Source organism: Ixodes scapularis, unplaced genomic scaffold (assembly GCF_016920785.2).
Source record: "Ixodes scapularis isolate PalLabHiFi unplaced genomic scaffold, ASM1692078v2 PGA_scaffold4__175_contigs__length_147842914, whole genome shotgun sequence".
Lineage (NCBI taxonomy): Eukaryota > Metazoa > Arthropoda > Arachnida > Ixodida > Ixodidae > Ixodes > Ixodes scapularis.
Window position 1 is genome coordinate 137,552,555 of NW_024609879.1, and position 20,403 is coordinate 137,572,957.

Here is a 20,403-nt window from a genome sequence, read left to right on the forward strand (position 1 = left end):
AAAAATGAATTCGATTCGAGAAAGTTAGCAAGATTGGAAAACAGAATATGTTCAAGAATTTTACAGGGGATACTGGTGAGTGATATGGGTCGGTTGTTGAGTGCAGAGGTCTTGTTACCTGATTTGTGGAGTGGAATCACCTTCCCGACTTTCCATTCCGCGGGTAGAAAACCATTGTCGAGTGACTGCTGAAAGATCTTTGTTAGTATGATAGAGGAATAAACACCTGTGCTTTTTAAGAATTTTGGATTAACTAGATCGCAACCGGGGGCAGAAGAAGGCTTTAATGATCTAAGTAGGTGTTCTACCCCAGCTGGCTCAATCAATATGGGAAACATTACTGCGTAATCGTACGAATGAACGAAGGGTAGAGAGGGATCCGCAGATTCTGAAAAGTTGCGTATAATACATTCATTAAAAGTGGACGCGCCCAGGTTAGATGGGATTACATTATCAGTATCGTCGATGAGGATTATTTTATTATCATCTTTCGGATTTATAACGCGCCAGAACTTTTAGTGTCGGTTGTTAGCATTAAAGGTAACGTTTGCTGTTGAAATTCTTCCTTGGCTTTTTTTACTGCTGAGACATATTCGTCGGCAGCCTGTTTGTAAGGTATCCAGCGGTCATCATTGGAAGATCGCTTGGCTGATTTAAAAAGACGTTTTTTTTGTTTGACAAACGCTTGATGTGAAGATTGTACCATGGTGCGTTACGATTATGACGAACAGTATAAGTAGGGATGTATTTATTGGTTAGCTCGTTAACTTTCGCCAAATATAGATTCCAGTTAGCTTGTACGCTACGAAGATTGAAATCCTCCAAAAATATGTCAAGGAAAGCTGATGGTTCATTATTGATAGCTTCAAAATTAGCTTTTTTATAGTTTCGAAAAGTTTTCGACTTTTTAGGAGCTAAAGGTCTCGACAGGTTAACGCGAAATGAAAGGAGGGCATGGTCGCTTAAACCAGGCAAATAGGTAATGTCCGAAATGAAATCAGATCTAGAGGACAATACGAGGTCAAGGGTACGTGTTAGCTGCCGACTGGGTGATTTTCGTAGGCTGCTTGACAACTTGTGTAAATGAAAAAAACAGAGCAAAAGTCTAAAAACTCCTTCGCTAGAGAGGAGACAGGGTGCATCAGGGGGGTTCACTGTTCCATGTTATGTTCGGGATGTTAAAATCGCCAAGCAAACATAAAGGCAACGTGGGAAAGCGCGATGAAACAATGTTTGTTGCGTCGTGAAGCTCATTCACAAATGTGGAGGAATAAGTGGGGGGACGATAACACGCGCCAACAATTAATTTTTGATGAGTTAGCTCAATGAGAGCCCACACAATTTCAAGGTTACTGGAAATATGAATGCATTGCGATGGAAAGTCTTTGGAAATGGCCAGAAGGACGCCACCGCCCTGACGAAAGGTGCAGTCGCAACGATAAATGGAAAAATTATTAGCGCTCGAAAAAATTTCACAATCCCGAACATACGAGTGCAGCCACGTCTCGGTTAAAACTATTACGTCAGCATTGCAGGTGTCTATGGCAGAGGTTAAGGAATCGTGCTTGTTAACAATGCTGCGAACGTTAGAAAAAAGAAATGATACAGACGCTAAGTTTTGTCCACTGCCCCTCGCGTTTCCCTACGTGGTGGCACGTGCCTCGGTGCTTGGATGACGGTTCACTTGTGCCAGTAGTGGCGCATGCTCGATTACGCTATCACTCAGCAGATGGTAGACGTAATGCTTGTTGTTGATGATAACTTTGTTGTAACGCAGCTGGAAGGTGGGTGCGCCCGGTTGGTTTTTCGCAAACGCGATTAGCTTCTTACGCGCGTGTCGCGTGGCGGGCGAGAAGTCTTCACTGACCGTTACGTTTGTTGCTTTCAATTTTGTACGCGCGGAAAGTATATTCAATACTATCAATACTATAGGAAGGTGGTTGTGATGCAATATATATTTTGATATTTATTTTAGTTCACGAAAGCTGTGGTGCCGCAGAAAGGCAAGTTGCTCATGCCATTGTTCTTCTCGACATTTTACTTTTGCAGCTTCGCGGTTTAAGGACCTCGTTTGTCCGTTAGAAGCCATTGCAATCCTTTTATGTATGCCGAGGTAAAAGTTTTTGAGCCTCTTCTCCCACTGAGCCTTCTTGCCTCCTCGAAACATGGTTAGTCTAGATCTAACATTCCCGTCTTTTTCCAACGCGGTCATCCACTTGAATAAAGCCCTTTCACCTACATTGGTTAAATCTGTCGTTTTTTGAACGACACTCCTAATGCTGACTGACTTGCCGCTCACCTCAAGGAGGGCTCCTAATACATTCTGTGACATTGTTGGCTTCTTTAGAATAAAAACAAGGCTTAGTGCAGTGGTGGATCGATGACTCGGGTGCTACCATTTTTTGGGAAACGAAGCACCAGCTGAGCACTGTCCTCCGCTTCATTTGAATTGAAACCAAGGCATATTTATAATTTGAATATAAAGTAAAATAAAGCACCTTCTGAAAGAACTAGCCTATTACTTTAAAACAAATCCTGTTTGCTGTTCCTAATAATATATGCTGTTGGTTAGTCAGTAGGAAGTATTTCTACTATTCTTGTACATTTATCAAGGTCAAAAGAACACCAGGGATTTTAGATTGAATGCCCACTTCAGCCCGTTTCAATCTGGATGATCATCGTACTTCCGTGCGGCGTTGTGTCACTATTGCGCGATGTGCGTTATATACACCAGACTGGCGGTGGTACTGTACTGGCTAAATGTCTCATCTACATCTGATAAAACCAGAGGCCAGCTGAGGCGGTTAACATCAGGCTGTGTAAGCACACACAAAACACAAGTACAACTTTTAAATAACCACACTCAATTATTACCATAAACCAAGGCGGGCCTTTTACAATTAGGCAAGGCTAAAGCAGTTTAGACGTTTTCAAACTTTCTGTTCTCTTGAGAGAAATGGAACCAAAACATGAAGCGCACGAAGTAACTTTGTTACGTTGAGCTCTACTTAGCCTGCGTGCATCCGGCCGACTTCACTATGCTGTACATAATTTTTTTTTAAATGAAATATAGGTGGTGATGGGCCAGCGCGTCGTTGCACGCCCTGCCGCGTCTTTAGCAAGAAAACCTCTCAGGCAGGCCATACTTGTGCATTACATTACGGGCTACTGCGATGCCCTGTTCTGCGCGTGGAGCAATAGAGTTTCTTTAACACAACCATAACTGAAATAGGCTTATTACTTCAACACATACACTTTTGTGAATGTTGAAGAAAATCATAACACATTATAAAGGGTGTTTTTCAAAATGCGGGCCGAATCCCTCCTGCGAAAACTCCGCATCGTATATAAAATATTAATGCCGTAGTAGTCTGTGCCAAAGGATCCGTTAAAGAAACTTGTTAGCGTTCAGTGTAATCGGGTATTTATCAACTTGTAATTTTTTAATGGTATGATTTTTTTTAGAAACCTGATGTCCATCATCGAAAACTAAGAAATCTACGCACATTTTTCGGCGTTCCGAAGAAAGGCTCTAGGTTTTGTTTTCTTATCGGAGCGCCCTCTTCCCTCAAGCAAGCAATCATGCTTCCCGTGGTCCAAACGAGCAACGTACGTGCGCCGCCAGGCATCGCACGTAAAAGAGGTTAGATAAGAAAGAATCCGGACTGCCACATAAGGTTAGCCAATTTTACTTCGGTGCCAGTGCAGAGACTCACCTTTACGTGCGATGCGTGTTGGCGCACATGTTTTGTGCGTTTTGGACAAGGGGAGTTGGATGGCTAGGGCGGAAATCTGCTCCGATAAAAAAGCGAAACCTAGAAACGCGTCCGAATTGATAGCTTTGTTCCGGAACACCGTAATATGCAGACCACAACTTATATCATTATATAATTAATGATTTCGTAGTCCCGAATAATTCGCACCAACTTTACGATCGAACAGTACGTTTAAAGGTAATAATTAAAAGCTTTGTTGTTAAACCAGAATTAATAACCGAATGTACTGAACGCCAAAATATTTTTCTTAATGTGCCTTTTGGCACACACCACTACAGCCTCAAACATTTTTTTCTGCAATACGTAGTTTTCGAAGAAGCGGTTTGGCCCGCGCTCTCAAGAAACACCCCGTATATCGCATTGAAGTTTTTGCATGCATATATAAGATCTGTTGCTACTTACAGGTGTCCAAGTTCATGAGCAGTGTAGTGTACTCCGTCAAGGGTAAGGCCATCATCTTCCACGATTGCCACTTTTCCTGCTTTGCAGATAGTCCCACCATATGCAAAACCTAAAGGGAGTGTAATAATATATTATACATTATAAAAATGAGATATTGATTCCTTCTTGCATGCAATAGGCAAGCGACAAGGTGCTGCGAACGTGTCACTATTTACACATTTTCAGGTGGGAGACGTATTCCTAATTCTGACCCCTTTTCAATTAACTGAAATTGTTCAATTGCTTATAGTTGAAGTTTAACTTGCTCCTACATCTAAAACACGCAGCACAATTAATGCATCACTTAAAAAAGATATAAAAAAAGATTAGCATCAATGCACTTCAGAAAGTGAGCCATTCATCGGTGTCTTGTTTGGCTCATACGGGAAGGTAACCTGGAGATATCTTAAAAGGCAACCACCACAAAGAAAATTTAGAAGAATTTCTTCTACCTAGAGCACAAAAATTTGCGCAACGTGGTTTATTTTCTAAGGATTCATGCTTCGTGATTTGGTTTTTGGTGTTTTCATTAGCCAATTCCACTGTCTTATTTTGTGCGCAGAGATAATGAAATGCACGGGATTTGCCACCTCCAGCGTGTTTTAGGTCGCCTGTAGGTTGAAGTGTTCTCAATGAACTACCTTTTACACCTGGCCGCATTCCGTGATAAACTTGAAACTGTTGTATGCTATCCATGTCATGCAAATAAAGTGCTCACTTGTAATCCACTTTGTCTATTGTAGGCTATGAATCTTTTTATGCAACCCTGAGGCATATAATTGCTGCAGAATAGCATGCCTTGTTCCAGTAAGGATCAATATTTGTTCATTACACCCCCTTTGCCTCAGCCGGAAGTGTTCGATTCTGCCCAAAAGGAAATAGGAGTGGTACTTCTGTGGTTGGTGCCTTTCCGAGTCTCTGGTGAAGTCTTGGCGTCAGAACTAGCAATATTGTAATATTTCTGTGTCCACTGAATTCAGAGCGAATCAACTGGGACATTTTGAAAAAACGTTTTAATGCGTATAGTTCATATCGTACAAGGGTACGACTCTGGCAAAGTCATTTTACACTATGTTTTTTTTTTCGTCTACTCTAGCTTCCGAGAACGGGATTGGATTCATGAATTAACATGCTCGTAGACGCGTTAAAAAACCAAAAGTTATTAAAGGGGCAGTGTAACAATATTAATTTATAATGCATTTCTCTTTACAAGGGCTCACTTGCGCCAGTGGGACCCAAGTATTGTCATACGCAGTGCCACTTAGCAAGAAACTTAATTGTTGCAGTGAATTTCCAAGGACAAAAGCCAGCGTTTCTTTTCCAATCTTTCCTTCGCAGAACTTGATGACGTAGGTAGTAGCTTGCAGGTCTTAGTGTCGGCATATAGTCCCCTAAATGAAGATACTCTAACACGACTTATAGATTGAACCCGAGCATAGCGTGAGCACTTGGATTATGTGCTTGACAATCAATAGCTCTACAAGCATTCGGGAAGTCGCTCATGTTCAACCCCTGAAGTGGTGACAATAACCGAACCCTTAGAATGTCTGGAACTCGGCATATATCCGGCTCCATATCAAGCGGCCGCTCGTTCTAGCTGCCAGCTAAGGGGGTTAATGCTGTTTTTTTTTTTCAACGTTTTTTTCTACAATTAAAATAGGGCGCAAAAAGCTACTACCGTGTTTCATTGGTTATAAATGCCATGTATTCATTCTACACGGTACTTGCGCAAGGCACTAACATCGTTGCACGACCCTTTAAGGGGGAATGTAACACTATAACGATTTAATTTTAAATCGTGTAAGAAAAAGTCGTGATTCAAAAACGGCGGAAAAATTTATATGCCGGGGAAACTGTTTCTAAATCAAAACTGAATATCGTGCTTCCGGCAAATTTTTGTTCTCAAGTTTTTGCCTAAAAAAGGACAAATTTCATTTTTTTAGATTTCGGTCATTGTCACAAGTCGTGCGTTTAGGTTTTCCGCCAGGCTCCAATCCATTTCACACAAGAAAATTTTGTGCAGTGTTTTTACAACTGGAATAGTGCCAAATGACCATAAAAATCAAATTATGCCTTTAATTAGCTCCGTAATGTCTTAGAAAATTGTCAGTTTGACACTTTTCTACCTAAAAATAATAAGCATACATTTTGTGGCATTCAAAATAATGGCATAAATTATTTGCGGCCACGAGCGTGCCTGAAACGCTAAGCGTGTGCTTTACAGTGTAAACTTATCAATCAGAAATCGTGATAGCCAGCCGGCGACACTCGGGCTGCGTCAGCAGTGGGAGAGCCAACGGTTTCACCCCGTCTCGTAATTTGGCAAAGGGTGAACAACAGGCACCACCCTGTGCACGCCGATGGCTTCGATATGTGCTACTTATTCGAGCGAAACGCACACATGTTGGAGCATGACACAGCAAAAGGCCTGATACTTCTTCACAGCATAAGCGCACTTCGGCGATACGTAGTCACGTTCCGATTGGCCAGCCAGGGTCGTAGCTCCCGCCGTACCGGCGTGTTATGCGATCACTGCTTCCTGGCCTACCCAGTATTTCTCGCTTCAGGCACTAAACTAAGCGACGCTACCAGAGGGATAGCACACGTTTGAACAGTGCAGCCGTGTCACTCCCAGGTATTCCCAATGTTTCTTGCTTTAGTCGCGAGATGGCGCCATCCAAACTGCGTTGTAGGTTGCTTTGTGGCGTTTTCAGAAAAGATCGAACAACCATGTCCGGCGACATTTTTTTAAATTTTGATGAAAAAATATTTTGCTGGCTCCGTGCATAAAAGTAGTGCTTCCTTAAACAAAAAAATTGTTTTCGCGAAAAAAAAAATTATGAGCACCCTCCCAGTTGCGTGCGCGATTTGCGATCGGGATGTTGGCATTTCAAACGGCTTCTCAAAAAAAAAAAAACGGTTCAGTTTTTGGTTTTTGTTTAGAAATATTTACTGACAAAACAGATAAGAAAGGATTGACAAAAGGTATGAATCACAAAGTATTAGTGTCGTTAGTTTCAGCAACCAAAATCGAAAATACGGCACATTGCGCAATAACGCCCTTGATTGGTTTCTTTCCTCCGTACCCATAAAAGCTAAGGTCTACACACTTTGTCAGTTTGTTACCCTGTAATTACCTCATATTTGCATGAAACATTATGTTCCTGGTTTGTAGGAGAAAGTTACTAGAATTGCCCAAACAGGGGCATATGACGAAATATGCATTATTTTAAAAATTATTTTTGAAAAAAAAAAAAACATTTTATCTTTTAACTTTTTTTTAAACTCTTCAAAATTAAGGCTTATATATGTTCTAACGGAATCTGCAAAACACATCAAGCAATATTTGTGTTGCTTTGAATTTATAAAGCGAGAACCCTTGCCAAATTGACGTAAACGCGGTTTCAATGAATGTTGCGTGCACACACCTATTCTTCACAATTTTATTATTTTTTCAAAGCGTAAAAATACTACAGGGTGGTCAGAAGAAAGCAAGCTGACAGCACAGAGGTTGGCGGTAGTTTTAAGGAAAAGTTTTTTAAACATTTCTGTACAACCGACCCAAACTTCGCACGGGCCGGGGTGATCGAGAAGCGCTTCCCTGTCACACGCTTCGCGGTGCCTGTTAAAACAGCCGGCGTGTAGCGCCTCCGAGCACGCGACGTAATTGAAACACCCGGAGCAACTTTGCAAACAGATCAGCCTACAACATTGGCGGTAATATGATATAGGAGGCAGGGCGCAGCAGAACGTGCGCCGGCTCTGAGCGCCATTAGAACAGCTCCCGCGGAAAGCCGCACAACGCAAAGAAAATAAAAATACTGCAAAAAATATAATACCCTTTGACTGAGATTGTCTTCAGATAGGATCCAATGAACATGTCCGGTCGGCATATTATTTTTCTTAATTTTTACCAAAAGACATATTTTATTTGTTGTGCACTAGCAAAAACGTACTCATTTTATTTTAACAAAGTAAAATTATATTTTGAGGGACAAATATCACAAAGTCGCTGTCGGAATGCGCTCACGTTTTAGCGACTTGCGTGAAACCGAAGCTTTGGATGTTAGAAAAAAGAAATCGTTATCGCATTAGGTTTCATATTTGTTTGTGCGGAGACTGCACATCAAATAAAAGGAGGTAAACATGTATTATCGATTACAAAGCAATTCAGAGCTCTATGGGTCCGCATCTTAAAAGACTGGAAACATATTTTTTTTAAATGATTCGGACGCCTGTGTTAAATATGTGCATAAATAGTCATTAAAATTGAAAACGTCAATCTTTCTAAAAAAAACACTCAAATGTGTAAATACACTCCCCGGAGAATGGGAAAATTTCGTAATTCTGTCCAGCTAGCTTGCACCTTTGCATTTAATTGCATCCAAATCAAGCACAAATGTAGGCAGGTTCCTGATCTTGCAATAATTGGAAAATTAGTTTAACATAAATGCCATCCTATTTTCTTCTTTTTTTTTTTAACAGGTCAAGGCTCCTAACCAGTTCTATCAGGCCCTTCGAAACCTTTTCGCAATATATTTGTGTGTTTGAATCTACAAAGAGATAAATCTACAGAATTGCCATAATGAGAGTGGAAAAAGATAGGACGTTGGCGACTTCAAACAAGGGCAAGAAATGGTCCGAAAACTGTAGGAAGTCTGCAAACAGAAAGCACTGTGACAGGAGTTCGTGAAAAGTAAGAATTCATACGAAACTTTACAGACGCGTTTGAAGCACAAGTCAACAGTTTAAATACAGATTTCTCGATTTATCAAATTAGTGAATTTCGGAGCCTATCCTTCGTAGGGAGGCTAGGCTACTGATGATAAGGTGTAAATAGTGATAAAATCACGTTTAAAGTGATGAAATTGAACAGAATTTAGTGAATCAAGATGCTGTGCGGACTTTCAGCGCTTGTCGCGTGCATTCTTTCTGCCGGACTCTGACTTGAATCGGTCAGGGCGCTCTCCTGGCACTCCGTGGTGGAACATTTTTTTTCCTGTCTTTCCTGTAGCGACCAATGTTTGTTTCTTCTCAGTGGCACCGCAACCTCGCGACCTCAGTCAGCTTTTCGCAGACATATAAGACTTTACATTCAAAAATATGTTTTGTGCGTCTACTGTACTTGCTACAAGGAACTGTGGTTGCGACGTGCCGGGACGCGTACACTGCCACAAGTGAGGAGACTGAATTGCAAGCGCAGCAAAAACAGAATCCCACTCCTTTGCTTTCATGTCCTTGAGCGCCTTCACCCCAGTTACCGGAAGGCGGATAACCTTTACGTTCGGCAGTTTAGCGTTCAGTGCGGCAACTATCTCTGACGCCAACTTGATGACCGACGTGGTGGGCCCGCGGAGGTGTTACAAAATTGCCTGGTTCTTGACAAGGACACCGATTAGATCGTAGGTACTCTTGCCATGTCCAGTTGCGGAAAACATTCACTTCGTTGACCTGAACTTGCTGCTCTGCAGTTTGTATTGTTGGTATTTATTCTTAGAGGGGCTTGCTGCACAATTACTGACGTAGGTCACACGACAATACAGTGGAACCTTGTCCTCAAGCCACTCGTGTACCTTGCTAACAGCATAGCATGCGTTGGTGGTGTCGTGGCAAATGTCGTAGCGTGTGACGGCACAGCTGCAGGTTCCTGTTCTCGTCGCGACCATGCAGGTGAATATGGAGACTTGACTTGTGCTCCAGTCGTACGACTTGATTCGCTCAGGAAGGACAGTCGCACAGTTCGCCGCGAAATTGAAGTGGAGAACAATGCTAGATTTCCGCAGTCAATTCTTTTCATCGCTTATCGCCTTCCTCTGGAAGCGGCTGATATAATCGTACGATGTCCGATTCCTGACATACTCTTGAAGGTGTTCCAGAAATGTATTCGGGTTCACTTCCTTTTTTATTAGATCGACTTTTTCACAGACTGTGTAAAGCACTTCCTCATTTGGAATTTCAACGTTAGGCGCCTCAGAACACCCAACCGAGGGGCAGGCGCTGCACTTTTTAAGTAAAGACATGGCAGAAGGTGGACTGCACAGAGAAATGCCATGGAGGTCTTTGGCGTTCCTTATGACGCCTGCAATTTTTTCCAGGGCGCACATGGCGAGCTTCGGGCTAGCGCACAAAATGCACAGACAAACTTCATTCGAGGGAATGTGCAGAACCCATTTTAGCTTCAAAGAATAGAATTTCGTAAGGCCGATGGCTGTGTCTGGGTGGGCGGTCTTATACATCCGATAAGCCTTGCAAATTGACCGCGTCATCACACGTCTCGCAATATGCTCTATCGTTCCGTCCGCCATGACGCAAACGACGTTGTTTTTGTTCCGACTGTGCTGTTTACAATTAAGCTCATCTTTGGTGTAATAGTCCATCGCTACTCGCAGTTCCAGCTCGCTTGCTCTCCTTCTGTATGGGTCAGGAATTGCCCACACTCCCAGTTTTTCTTTGTAATGTCTTGATTTGCGGAGCTAATAGCGGTTGGTTGAAGGAATAACATCTTGAATTTCTTTCGTCGAGAGCGGCTCCGGTAGCAGTCTAAAAAGACGGCAGCGCTCATGGCATGAGTCCGAAGCGCGAAACGCAGACCTAAGGTTCCTCAACCACACTGAGCAGGCGCAATCAATGCGGGGGTCAACCAATTAAGCCAGAGGGTTACGAATCATTTTAAAAAAATTTGAAGAACTGTCGGGCGCTAAAAAGGGAAATTAGAGCTGTCTCATAAGACTTACGCTTGCTTGAAGGAATAGTAGACTAAATATCATGCAACACCGAGACGACTCGAGCTTTGACTATGACGTCGACGCTTTAGATAATCTGAAGCGCAGGAATAGTTGTATCTTCAAAAGCATTCCGAAAGAAGCCAAGAAAATGTGGGCCAGAACGGAAGAAATAATTACTTCTTTTGTTAGAAACAACTTGGCTTTAAGGTCCGGCGAAATTGAAGGAGCCCTCCGTGAAGGCAAAATGAATATAAATTTCTGCCGCCCTATTATAGTAAAGGTACTGAACTTCAGAGAAAAGCAGGCAGTCTAGAAAACGAAGCTAAGAATAAGAACTTTGTTTCCCCCATATTTTGAATTAAAAAAAAAGACTACTACATTGTAATACGGGATGAACGTATGAAGCTTTTGGACTGCGCAAAAAACTCATGGTAATTCCCAAACACGCGTGCGCTTAGCTTCTGATCAATTATTTTTGGATGACAAATTGTTTTTAGTTGATTGTGAAACTAGAGCTCTAGATAAATTGCAAAGAAGCATGCCAAATAAAAATTCAAATTGACATAAAAGCAAATGACCACCTCGCGTGATTTGACATTTCATGCTGACAACCTTCGAAGTGTAATATCAAAATAGAAAACGCTCGCTGATATGTTTTCAACTTGCACTCTTCATGTCGTAAAAAGAACGGAAACATTGCTTTTCGATGATATATTGATTAACTATAGTACATCGTTACAACTTCAGTCCACACGCAGCTGTCGCTACAAGTTAATGAGACCAACCAATTAGAGTCAGAAGCTCAAGTCCTACGTCTTTCCTTACAATGCTTTCTTTGGTGATAATAAAACATACAGAAACATAAAGAACACCATTATGGTGCACTTTGGACGCTGTCTGATTGGTCCCAAAGCTCGTAGCGTCCGCTGCGTCTAGACCTAAGGTGAAACCAAGTACAGTACTTGACAATAACTTCCCGATTCATAGAGAGGACAGAATACAGTCTCGAGGGTGTGGTGTTTTCGTTGCTGTCAAGAATATGCTTAGCAGTTCGAATTAAGACCCATGATAACATCGAAATACTCTGGGTGTGTGTTAAGGTGATTGATTTTTTCATTCTCCTCGATGTCTGAACCAAGCCTCTGATAAGTTATCTCGTTTTGTTGAAGAGCTGTATATTCTACTGGACGTGTCAACTCCCGTTACCCAAGTTCGTCAATTTTTTTTGGAGGCGATTTTAATTTCCCCGGAATCGACTGATACACTGTCAATTTGAGGAATGTTATAACATTCTACAATCAACCGTATTTCCGTACTCCTGCTAGCTTCTGTCTTATCCAAGTGGTCCTTACACCCACTCATGAAAATGACATTTCTGACCTGTTCTTTACGACCTTATCCAAATAGTTTAACAGCCTCCTGTTTTGAGGAAATTAGTAACCATAATGCAGTTTGTATCCACTTTAACCTGCCTATGTCAAGTGAATGCTTACAGTCAAATGAAATCCAGGAGTATTCCAAGCATTTATCCAGGAGTATTCTAAGCAAGCATTTATAATATAAATGCTTGCTTTGAACTGTCAACGCTAGAATGGCAAAAGAATTTTGACTATATACCGCTTACTTCTGGACGTTTCTTACACACAGGAATTTCTGCACCGGACCGGAAAAGCACACAATCAGAACTGTCCGGGATGTGATTGTGTGGAAACAATATCTCATTTATTATGTGACTGCGCACTTTACGATGCAGAAAGAGAACACCTAAAGAGCATTCTCTCAAATCTAGACGACCGGCCATTTACTACGTCCAAAATACTAGGGGCCTGCGACTCTCCACTTAAAAAGGAGAAAGCCGCAAACGCCCTTCTGCAATTTTTATTAGAAACTCGCCTCGAGTTTTGTTCGTTAAAAGTTATCTATTGTACATTATTTCCTGTCGTAGAGAGGACTATCCGTTTTACAATTCCTGCAAGTGTACATGTGCGCAACTAAACTTCGCGCTGGCGCGTACAAAAGCTCGAGTGTTTTGGGTTATCATCGGTGGCATCCAGCACGTACTTTCAGTATCTTAGTTTTAGTGACATATCGGAAACTGCGGCACTTCCTTGATTATAGATTATGCCCTCACAGTGTTAACGTGAGTGCTAGAAGGTTACCTTTATCTCCTCTGCTTTTTATATCCTCTCTTTTTTATCTCCTCATCCCCTTCCCAACTTATAGCAGCCAACCGAGGCAGGCCGCATTGGTTAACCTCTCTGTTTTTCTCCTCCTGCCCTTATCTTCTTCTTCTTATTGTAGCTTTGCCCATACCCATTATGTTTTGGCAAATATTAAAATAAACCGTGACGGCATTGACAACATCATTCAGAACTTGTTCACCTGTCTTCCCCTGGGGTTAATATTAGTTAATACAGAGGCAACACGTGACATGATTCAAATCCCGTGCGTTTTTAGATAAAGGTCGATTTCAAGACAGCAAGGCGGAATATGGGTAGCATGTAAGCAGTACAATAAGCGACTCCAAACTAAGTCCGTTCGAGTTCCTAAACGTGATCTCGTTGTTAAATTGTTTGCAATCTCTAACCCACAGGTTCCGTATAAAATAACGCAGGATGTCTGCGTCGTTCGAGAATTTCCTCCAGACTAAAGAACTTCTACTGACAGTTGCTCAATGGCCGCTTTACAATTCCAAATGAGGAACAAATACCTAAAAAAATCAAGTTTAGGAACACTAGCGCGCTTAATGTGGAGTCGATTCTTGAACTGCTACTATGCTACCAAGATTGCGTATTAGTGTATCTTTAAGTCGACCTATTTATACAAAAGCACGGGATCTGCATCGGGTTACGTGTCGTCCCTGTTATTTGCGTTTTTTTTTTTTGCGGAATTTGGCCGAGGTGTTTTTAACGATCTAGAAACAGGTAGATGCTAAGATACGAAGGTACGTGGATAGTTTTCTAGTGCTAGTATCGCAGCCCACTGTGTTGGATGTCAATGTTATTCATAGAGTGCTTGGGATTTTCTCGTTGAATCCGCAGGACTTACTTTTACTCACGAAAGATTGACGTCAATTAAAACTGCAATTTTTAGGTTTAAGTGTAGATTTTCAGGAAGGGCACGTGCGCTGAGAGTATCGACCACGCCCAAAGAAGAGGGTTCCCCGTCAATTAAGACCACTATAAGTTGATAAAAAGCGCGGTTGCTTCCTCTTTCATGGAGGCATTCATTGCAATATCGTGACAGCACACCATGAGTTGTTTTCAACGAGGCGGACGCCTAAGATCGTGGGCTACCCTGACCGTTTTCTTCAGGAAATGACCGAAACACTTATTTTTAAGACGAAGAAAAATAATGATGAAGAAGCACATATTTCCAGAGTAAATGTGAGACCCTTTGTCATTTCATATAATGTCACAAATGACAGACGACGAGGCACGCGAACACGGAATGAACTAAAGATTTACTGGCGGCGTACTTGTGCCAGAAGTGAAAAAAGAACACGTCGAGAAAGCAGCAGGACGCGACGGTGCGTCGGCGGAACAGCTGGCTATTGGGGAGGAGGACAGACCGTGACGCCCCAAGGGGTTAACTTTAGAACTACACGGATGGGGACAACAAATACAATGACTCGGCGCTCGGCCGACATAACCGAACGCGACGTCAGCGTTCGGCTGCAGTTCGTGTTCTCCGGTAAGGGGGAAGAGGGGCTCTTTTGTTTCCACTACGGCCTGCATGAACAATGCAGCATGCACGGTCCCAGCTCAGCACAAAAGCCGGAGTGGGTCAAGCTAGCATTCTCTGAGGATAGATCCGGCACTTAACGTCGCTTTGTCGATTGTTAGTATTTTTTACATTAAACTGTTCCCCGCGCTCTATTCTAGAAGATGACATGGACATGCCCATAAGGCCTGTCGGCATGTGCACAGGCCTTGTGTTGAGTAAACACCGAGGGTGGGGAAAGCAAACGGGTCAGAGCGCCCCCTATAGTTCGATCTCCTGCCCAATCGCGAGAGTGAGAAATAATTAGCGAATCAGTCGGCAATACGGCGCTCGGCTTTTCATCTCCTGTGCTCGTCATCTCTTCTTATAATAGGTCAAGAATGGTCGGGAAAGCGCTAAGGCGAGACTGACTAGACAAGGTCACACTGGCCTGCTTATCGTTTACGCTCGGGGAAAAAGCGTACGCGAATGGTCTACATAAACAGAGAAGCATATCTTCTCGATCATGCACGTGGCATTATACACAAGGTTTAACAAAACCCAAAAGGGGGCGTCGCATTTTGATGTGCTGACAGCGTTTTCGGCCCGAGAAAAGCTGTCTACTCGTTGCCGAAAACTTAACAACAAAGAAAATGAAGGCGATATGTGAAAGAAGAAACACCCTAAGCAGTTCGTAGATCGTGCCTCCTCAGCCGTGTATGAAATTACTGACCTGTGGTAAAGCGTACGTAGGTCAAACGGCAGGTGCGTCAATGACAGGGAAAGCACGTGCTGTCGGTAAGAACTTCTTTTTCGGGCAACCTGGCTATTTATTGTGATAGATGTCCTTGCGCTCCTGAACTTTAAAAGAAACGAAAATTCTGGGGAAGTTAATATATAAGATCTCGAAAATATTCGTATGAGTCCTTCAATTTCAAAATGTAAGGGGATGACAGAGGCATCATTGCCCCTACAGTTTATTTACCAGATAAATAATTTCATATCATGCTTGAAAAGCCCGATTGGGTGTAAAAATAGTTTGTGTTGCATCAGTAAAAAGTCACTTGAAAGTTTCCACTTGTGTTGTGTCTTACACTCTGCCCCTGACTTGAGGCGCGTATTGTCAAAAGGAACTTTGTACCAACTACTTCATCTGCCGCTACGAATAGGAAGTTCCACAGGTATCAGCATTGGGCCCACTATTTCTCCTCATTTACAATAATGTCATACCTACTGAAATTTCCTCTTCACTCAGATTCTTTGCAGTCGATTGTGTAATTCATAAGTAAACATTAATATATCCAAATAAAGAGACCTGTCCTTCTCATCAAAACTAGTCCAAGTAACCTTTAGATACCCAACAAGTAATCAAATCAATCGACCAAGAATTATCTTCCAAATATTGAGGGGTTATTTTGAGCGAAGATCTAAACTCAAAGGATCATGTTTATCATGCGACTAGTAAGGAAAGTCGCTTATTTATTTATTTATTTGTTTGTTTATTTATTTTACCCTGAGGGCCAACGACATTAAGCTTCATACGACAAAATTTACATCTTGCACCTCCTAAGCTGCTTACAGCTCATATCTTACATGTTTGGTTGCAATAAACTATTCTTGCATCAAATGACACGCTTCACAAATTTACTTAATGAATCAAATAGACTCAATGCAAAGCCGGGAGGCTGCACTTATTTTTAAAGATTACTCTCGAAGCACAAGTGTCTCGAGGGTGAAACAAAAAGTCGAGTTACCCCTACATTCTATGACAAGACATGTTTTCTAACTAACCTTCGTCAATTCCATTGACTACCTTCTAAGTGGGCTTTGCGTGCACAAAGAAGCGGCTGTTGGAAAATGGCGAAATTTCGCGCTTGGGCAGTGGGCATGTTACAAATAATGTATTTTGCCCTAATGGCTCACGTACACAGCCTGGGACGTTTGGAGGGAACAAGATTCTGATTTTCATAAGGCAATTTTTGAAAGTTTGTTTTAGACACCGAATTGCCAAAGTTTTCGTATTAACGAATTAAGCATGTGTAAGAAGACCCTTATATATTACATATGATATGTCACGTACGTATCAGCTTTACTTCATTCAATTGTGTGTTAATGGAAGCCGACTAATCCTGTCACAAGAAATATGTAAGTATAAAACAGGAAAAAAGATGAAACTACCCAGCTTTGCACCTTGGAGTAAAGCTTAAAATATATCGTCTCTTCCAACGTACCGCTTTGAGATAACAAAGCATTAAATAAAACTTGATCCTTATTGCATATTATATAATGTACGAAGGGTCTTCGTACGAAGAAAATTAATCAAAAATAATATGTTAAAATTTGTACTTTTAAAGTTTTCTCTCGCAATCAAATTTTTTCACTGAGTGAACTTTAGCTTATATACATATAGTGTACTTCTTGGGTTGGTATATCTGTAAGCTTTAATTTGATTTTAGGATTTATAAATGTGTTGCTAAACAGCCATGAAAGCTACACAAATGCGGTTCGTGGAGGTAATTTATATGACCAGGGGTACATAAAATATTAGGGTAATCGTCACAATAAGACAAATAATTAACTAAGATTTGTAATCAAACTTTTTATTTAGTGAGAATAAACGTAAGTTTTATAAGAAACTTGCTGAGGGTCATTGGCAATCACTTGACCAGTGAACTTTAGAAATACTTTAATCCGGTGACAAATGCGATAGTGCGCTAAAGTGACCATTTGTACGCTACAGAAGGAAGTCTACCCTACCAAAAAAAACGGTTTAAAAATAAACCGGAATGAATCCGGAATTTTAATCCGTCATATGGGCCCCTAAGCAAACCGGATTTCTAGAAACCGGAAATGAACCGGAAATACCCAGTCCGGAAACCCAACCGTAATTGGTCGAAGCGGAAGCTGAACCGTATCTGGCCAATCCGTAGAGCTTCACCGGAGTGGGTCTAACCGTATATTAAACCGTATCAGGCAACACCTGAATATAATAGAAGTAGTTTAATAGAGTGACACACCTACTGTTTCACCTTCCGATGTACTGCAGCTGATGCTACAAGCCATCCCTTACAAAAATGTCATATCTAGACTTATAATGAAAATACCGATATGGATATATAAGGAATGGGGCAAATATGACCACATATGCATAATCAGGCCATATATGGATAGATACAGCCATATATGCCCAATTCCTTATATACCATATATAGACTGCTTTATATGATCCCGTGTTTGGGCCTGGCAAATAGGGTACCCACCTCATATAAAGCAATTTTCATGTGATGCTCCTTCTAGCATCACATTAAAATTATTGCCATGGGGCAGGTACCATACTTCCAGGTTCAGACATGGGATCATATTATGCGTTTCTATGAATATCCACAAATATACATTGTACTTCTATCCCACACTGCCAAACGTGTGTTTACGTAGATACATCGGCAGAATAGGCCACTGACCAATCTTTAGTGGCCTGGCTCGAAATTTGTAATTCCGACAAATATGTATGCTACAAAAATCAAATGCAGGCGATCGCTAGTTAGCAAACATTGTAACATATCATTCGACGTCTGAAAGTCACAGCCCTTTGGCGAGATTGGTTGTCGAGGGAGCAGACAGATATGGTTTGCAAAAAAAGTTTTATACATAAAAGCGCCAAAATTCCAAACAAGGACTTCCGCCGTTCAAGAAAAAATAATAGTAATATCACACGAACAACCATTAAAATAAACTAAATATGTAATAGCACACAGACTCCTATTAAAATAAAACAAAAGGAAGGCGACAATTAAGCTGTAAACTATACGAAAGTTCCAAAGTCGTTGATCCTTACTCACAGGGTAAAGTTCTGATTGAACACTCCGATCGAGCACAGCAGTTTTGACATGGGCTTGCTTGCTAGCCTCGTCGTTGAAGTCCTTCCTTGCACCGTGCGATGTTCAAAGTCCCCCGTCGCTCCTCGCTGGCCTTGTTTGTCCGTTCAGTCCCGAAATCATCCCTTGTGACCGACACGTCGCACACACACACACGCACAGACACCATTGTTCGCCGGAACCAATACAAGATGAAAAGTTCATTACTGCTCCTTGAACACGACGAGGTCACCGCCGTTTCCCGGACTGGAAAATGACAAGGGCATCATATTTTTAACTAAAACTTAATAAAAGAAAAAAATTAATAAATAATGAACACATAAGTAACAGAAACCCGGACTAAATCATAAGAAAAAAATGAAATAACGAACACACAAATAAAAAGAGTAAAAACACAAAGGACTTACACAGTAAGCCACATTTGTTCAATTAAAAATGATGTTTAAGCCTGATAAAAAAATATTCCTGCTGCGCTAACCATAACCACTATGGTGTGTAAACTATGTGACTTTGAGCAATGCAGGAATATTTGTGATCATAATCAAATGTCATTGCGAACTCAAAACATGTGGCTGCCTGCCTAGGTCTTTCATATTATTATTTTTCTGAATTCTGTGTTCAGTATTGTGGCTGCTCAGGGCCAGGCGGAACTTGGTGGTGCTTTTTCCATTCCGACTTTATTTCGGACAGCTTTGTACCCATAGGGAGAAGCACTAGCTTCTCTACATAATCCCACCCCTTCTCCTTGGAGGTACCCTCCGTGTATGCTGCAATTGGAAGAAAACAAACAATAATCAGCAGATATACACATTATTAGCTACATTGTTTTGTAATAATTTTTCTAAATAGGCCCCTGGCCTAGGGCAACACAAGACCTTTTTTGGGCGATGTAAAGTTTTGACCCAAACAATTTGTTCCGCATTTTGCAGAACATACCCTGTAAAACCTTAAAGTGCACCATTACGATTTCGGCATACTTTACATCACCATTGTGCTTCCTATGTGCATGACATTTAAAAGCCACATCCGCAAACCCTTCACAATAATTGATGCGTATTAAGCAGTGTGCTTTATGTGGGGCCTTTAAGTGCAAAGCATCCAAAGTGCGCGTCCGTCTGCATTTGCACAGTATACAGAAGAGGGGAGAATGCGGGCGGACTGCTGTTTTCACTCCTTGCAGCATATAGCTCAAGGATTCTCTAATTTTGCTTATACAGGGCATTTCACCGCACAGAACGTACAAACACAAGCTTGGAGATCGCACACGCAGTCTCAAAAAACGATTACATCGCGTTTTTTTTTTGTTTGCACCATAAAACGTTTTGTAATCATAATCATAACATCAATGGGAGTACAAACGATTGCATGAAAGTTCCCAATTGGGTCTGTTTTATACCGCACAGCCACTGTCTATACACAAATCAACTAGCTTTACACATACCGCTCAGCACACCACTGCTAGGCTGAATCAGATAAGTGACACACTTGCCGAGCTTGAAGTACAGTCGTGATCTATACAAAGGTGAACAAGCAATTGTCGACTGCTCAGTACTGGGAGCATCATCCAGCAGCTGACTTGCTCTCCTTTTCAAATGCCTTGCGAACCAAAAGTGGTAAGTCGTCGGATAAGGAGAGAACGTCACCACACACGAAACTGAGCCGTTGATACTCGCCTGTTTACCTTCATATGGATCAAGTCTCTGTCTGGCCAAAGTAGCCAGTGTGTGTGCAGCACAAACGGCTTTATTGAAATCTCAAAAGGATGAAAGTTCAGAACAGGCTTGGTAAGGTTTCACATTGCAAGTATGCCCATGCAAATTTCACCTTCTAGAACACAAAAATGCATTTCAAATTGTCACCCAAGACAAGCTGCTCTTACACAGC

The 20,403-nt window shown here is 41.7% G+C and overlaps 1 protein-coding gene across 1 annotated transcript in view; it reads right to left on the minus strand.

Moving 5' to 3' along the window:
- Positions 1-20,403, minus strand: part of LOC121837867 — a 106,973-nt gene that overhangs the window by 20,838 nt on the left and 65,732 nt on the right. Inside the window, exon 10 of the mRNA XM_042293721.1 lies at positions 4,179-4,287. Within this exon, the coding sequence (XP_042149655.1) occupies positions 4,179-4,287 (109 nt within the window). The remainder of the gene's footprint in view (positions 1-4,178; positions 4,288-20,403) is intronic.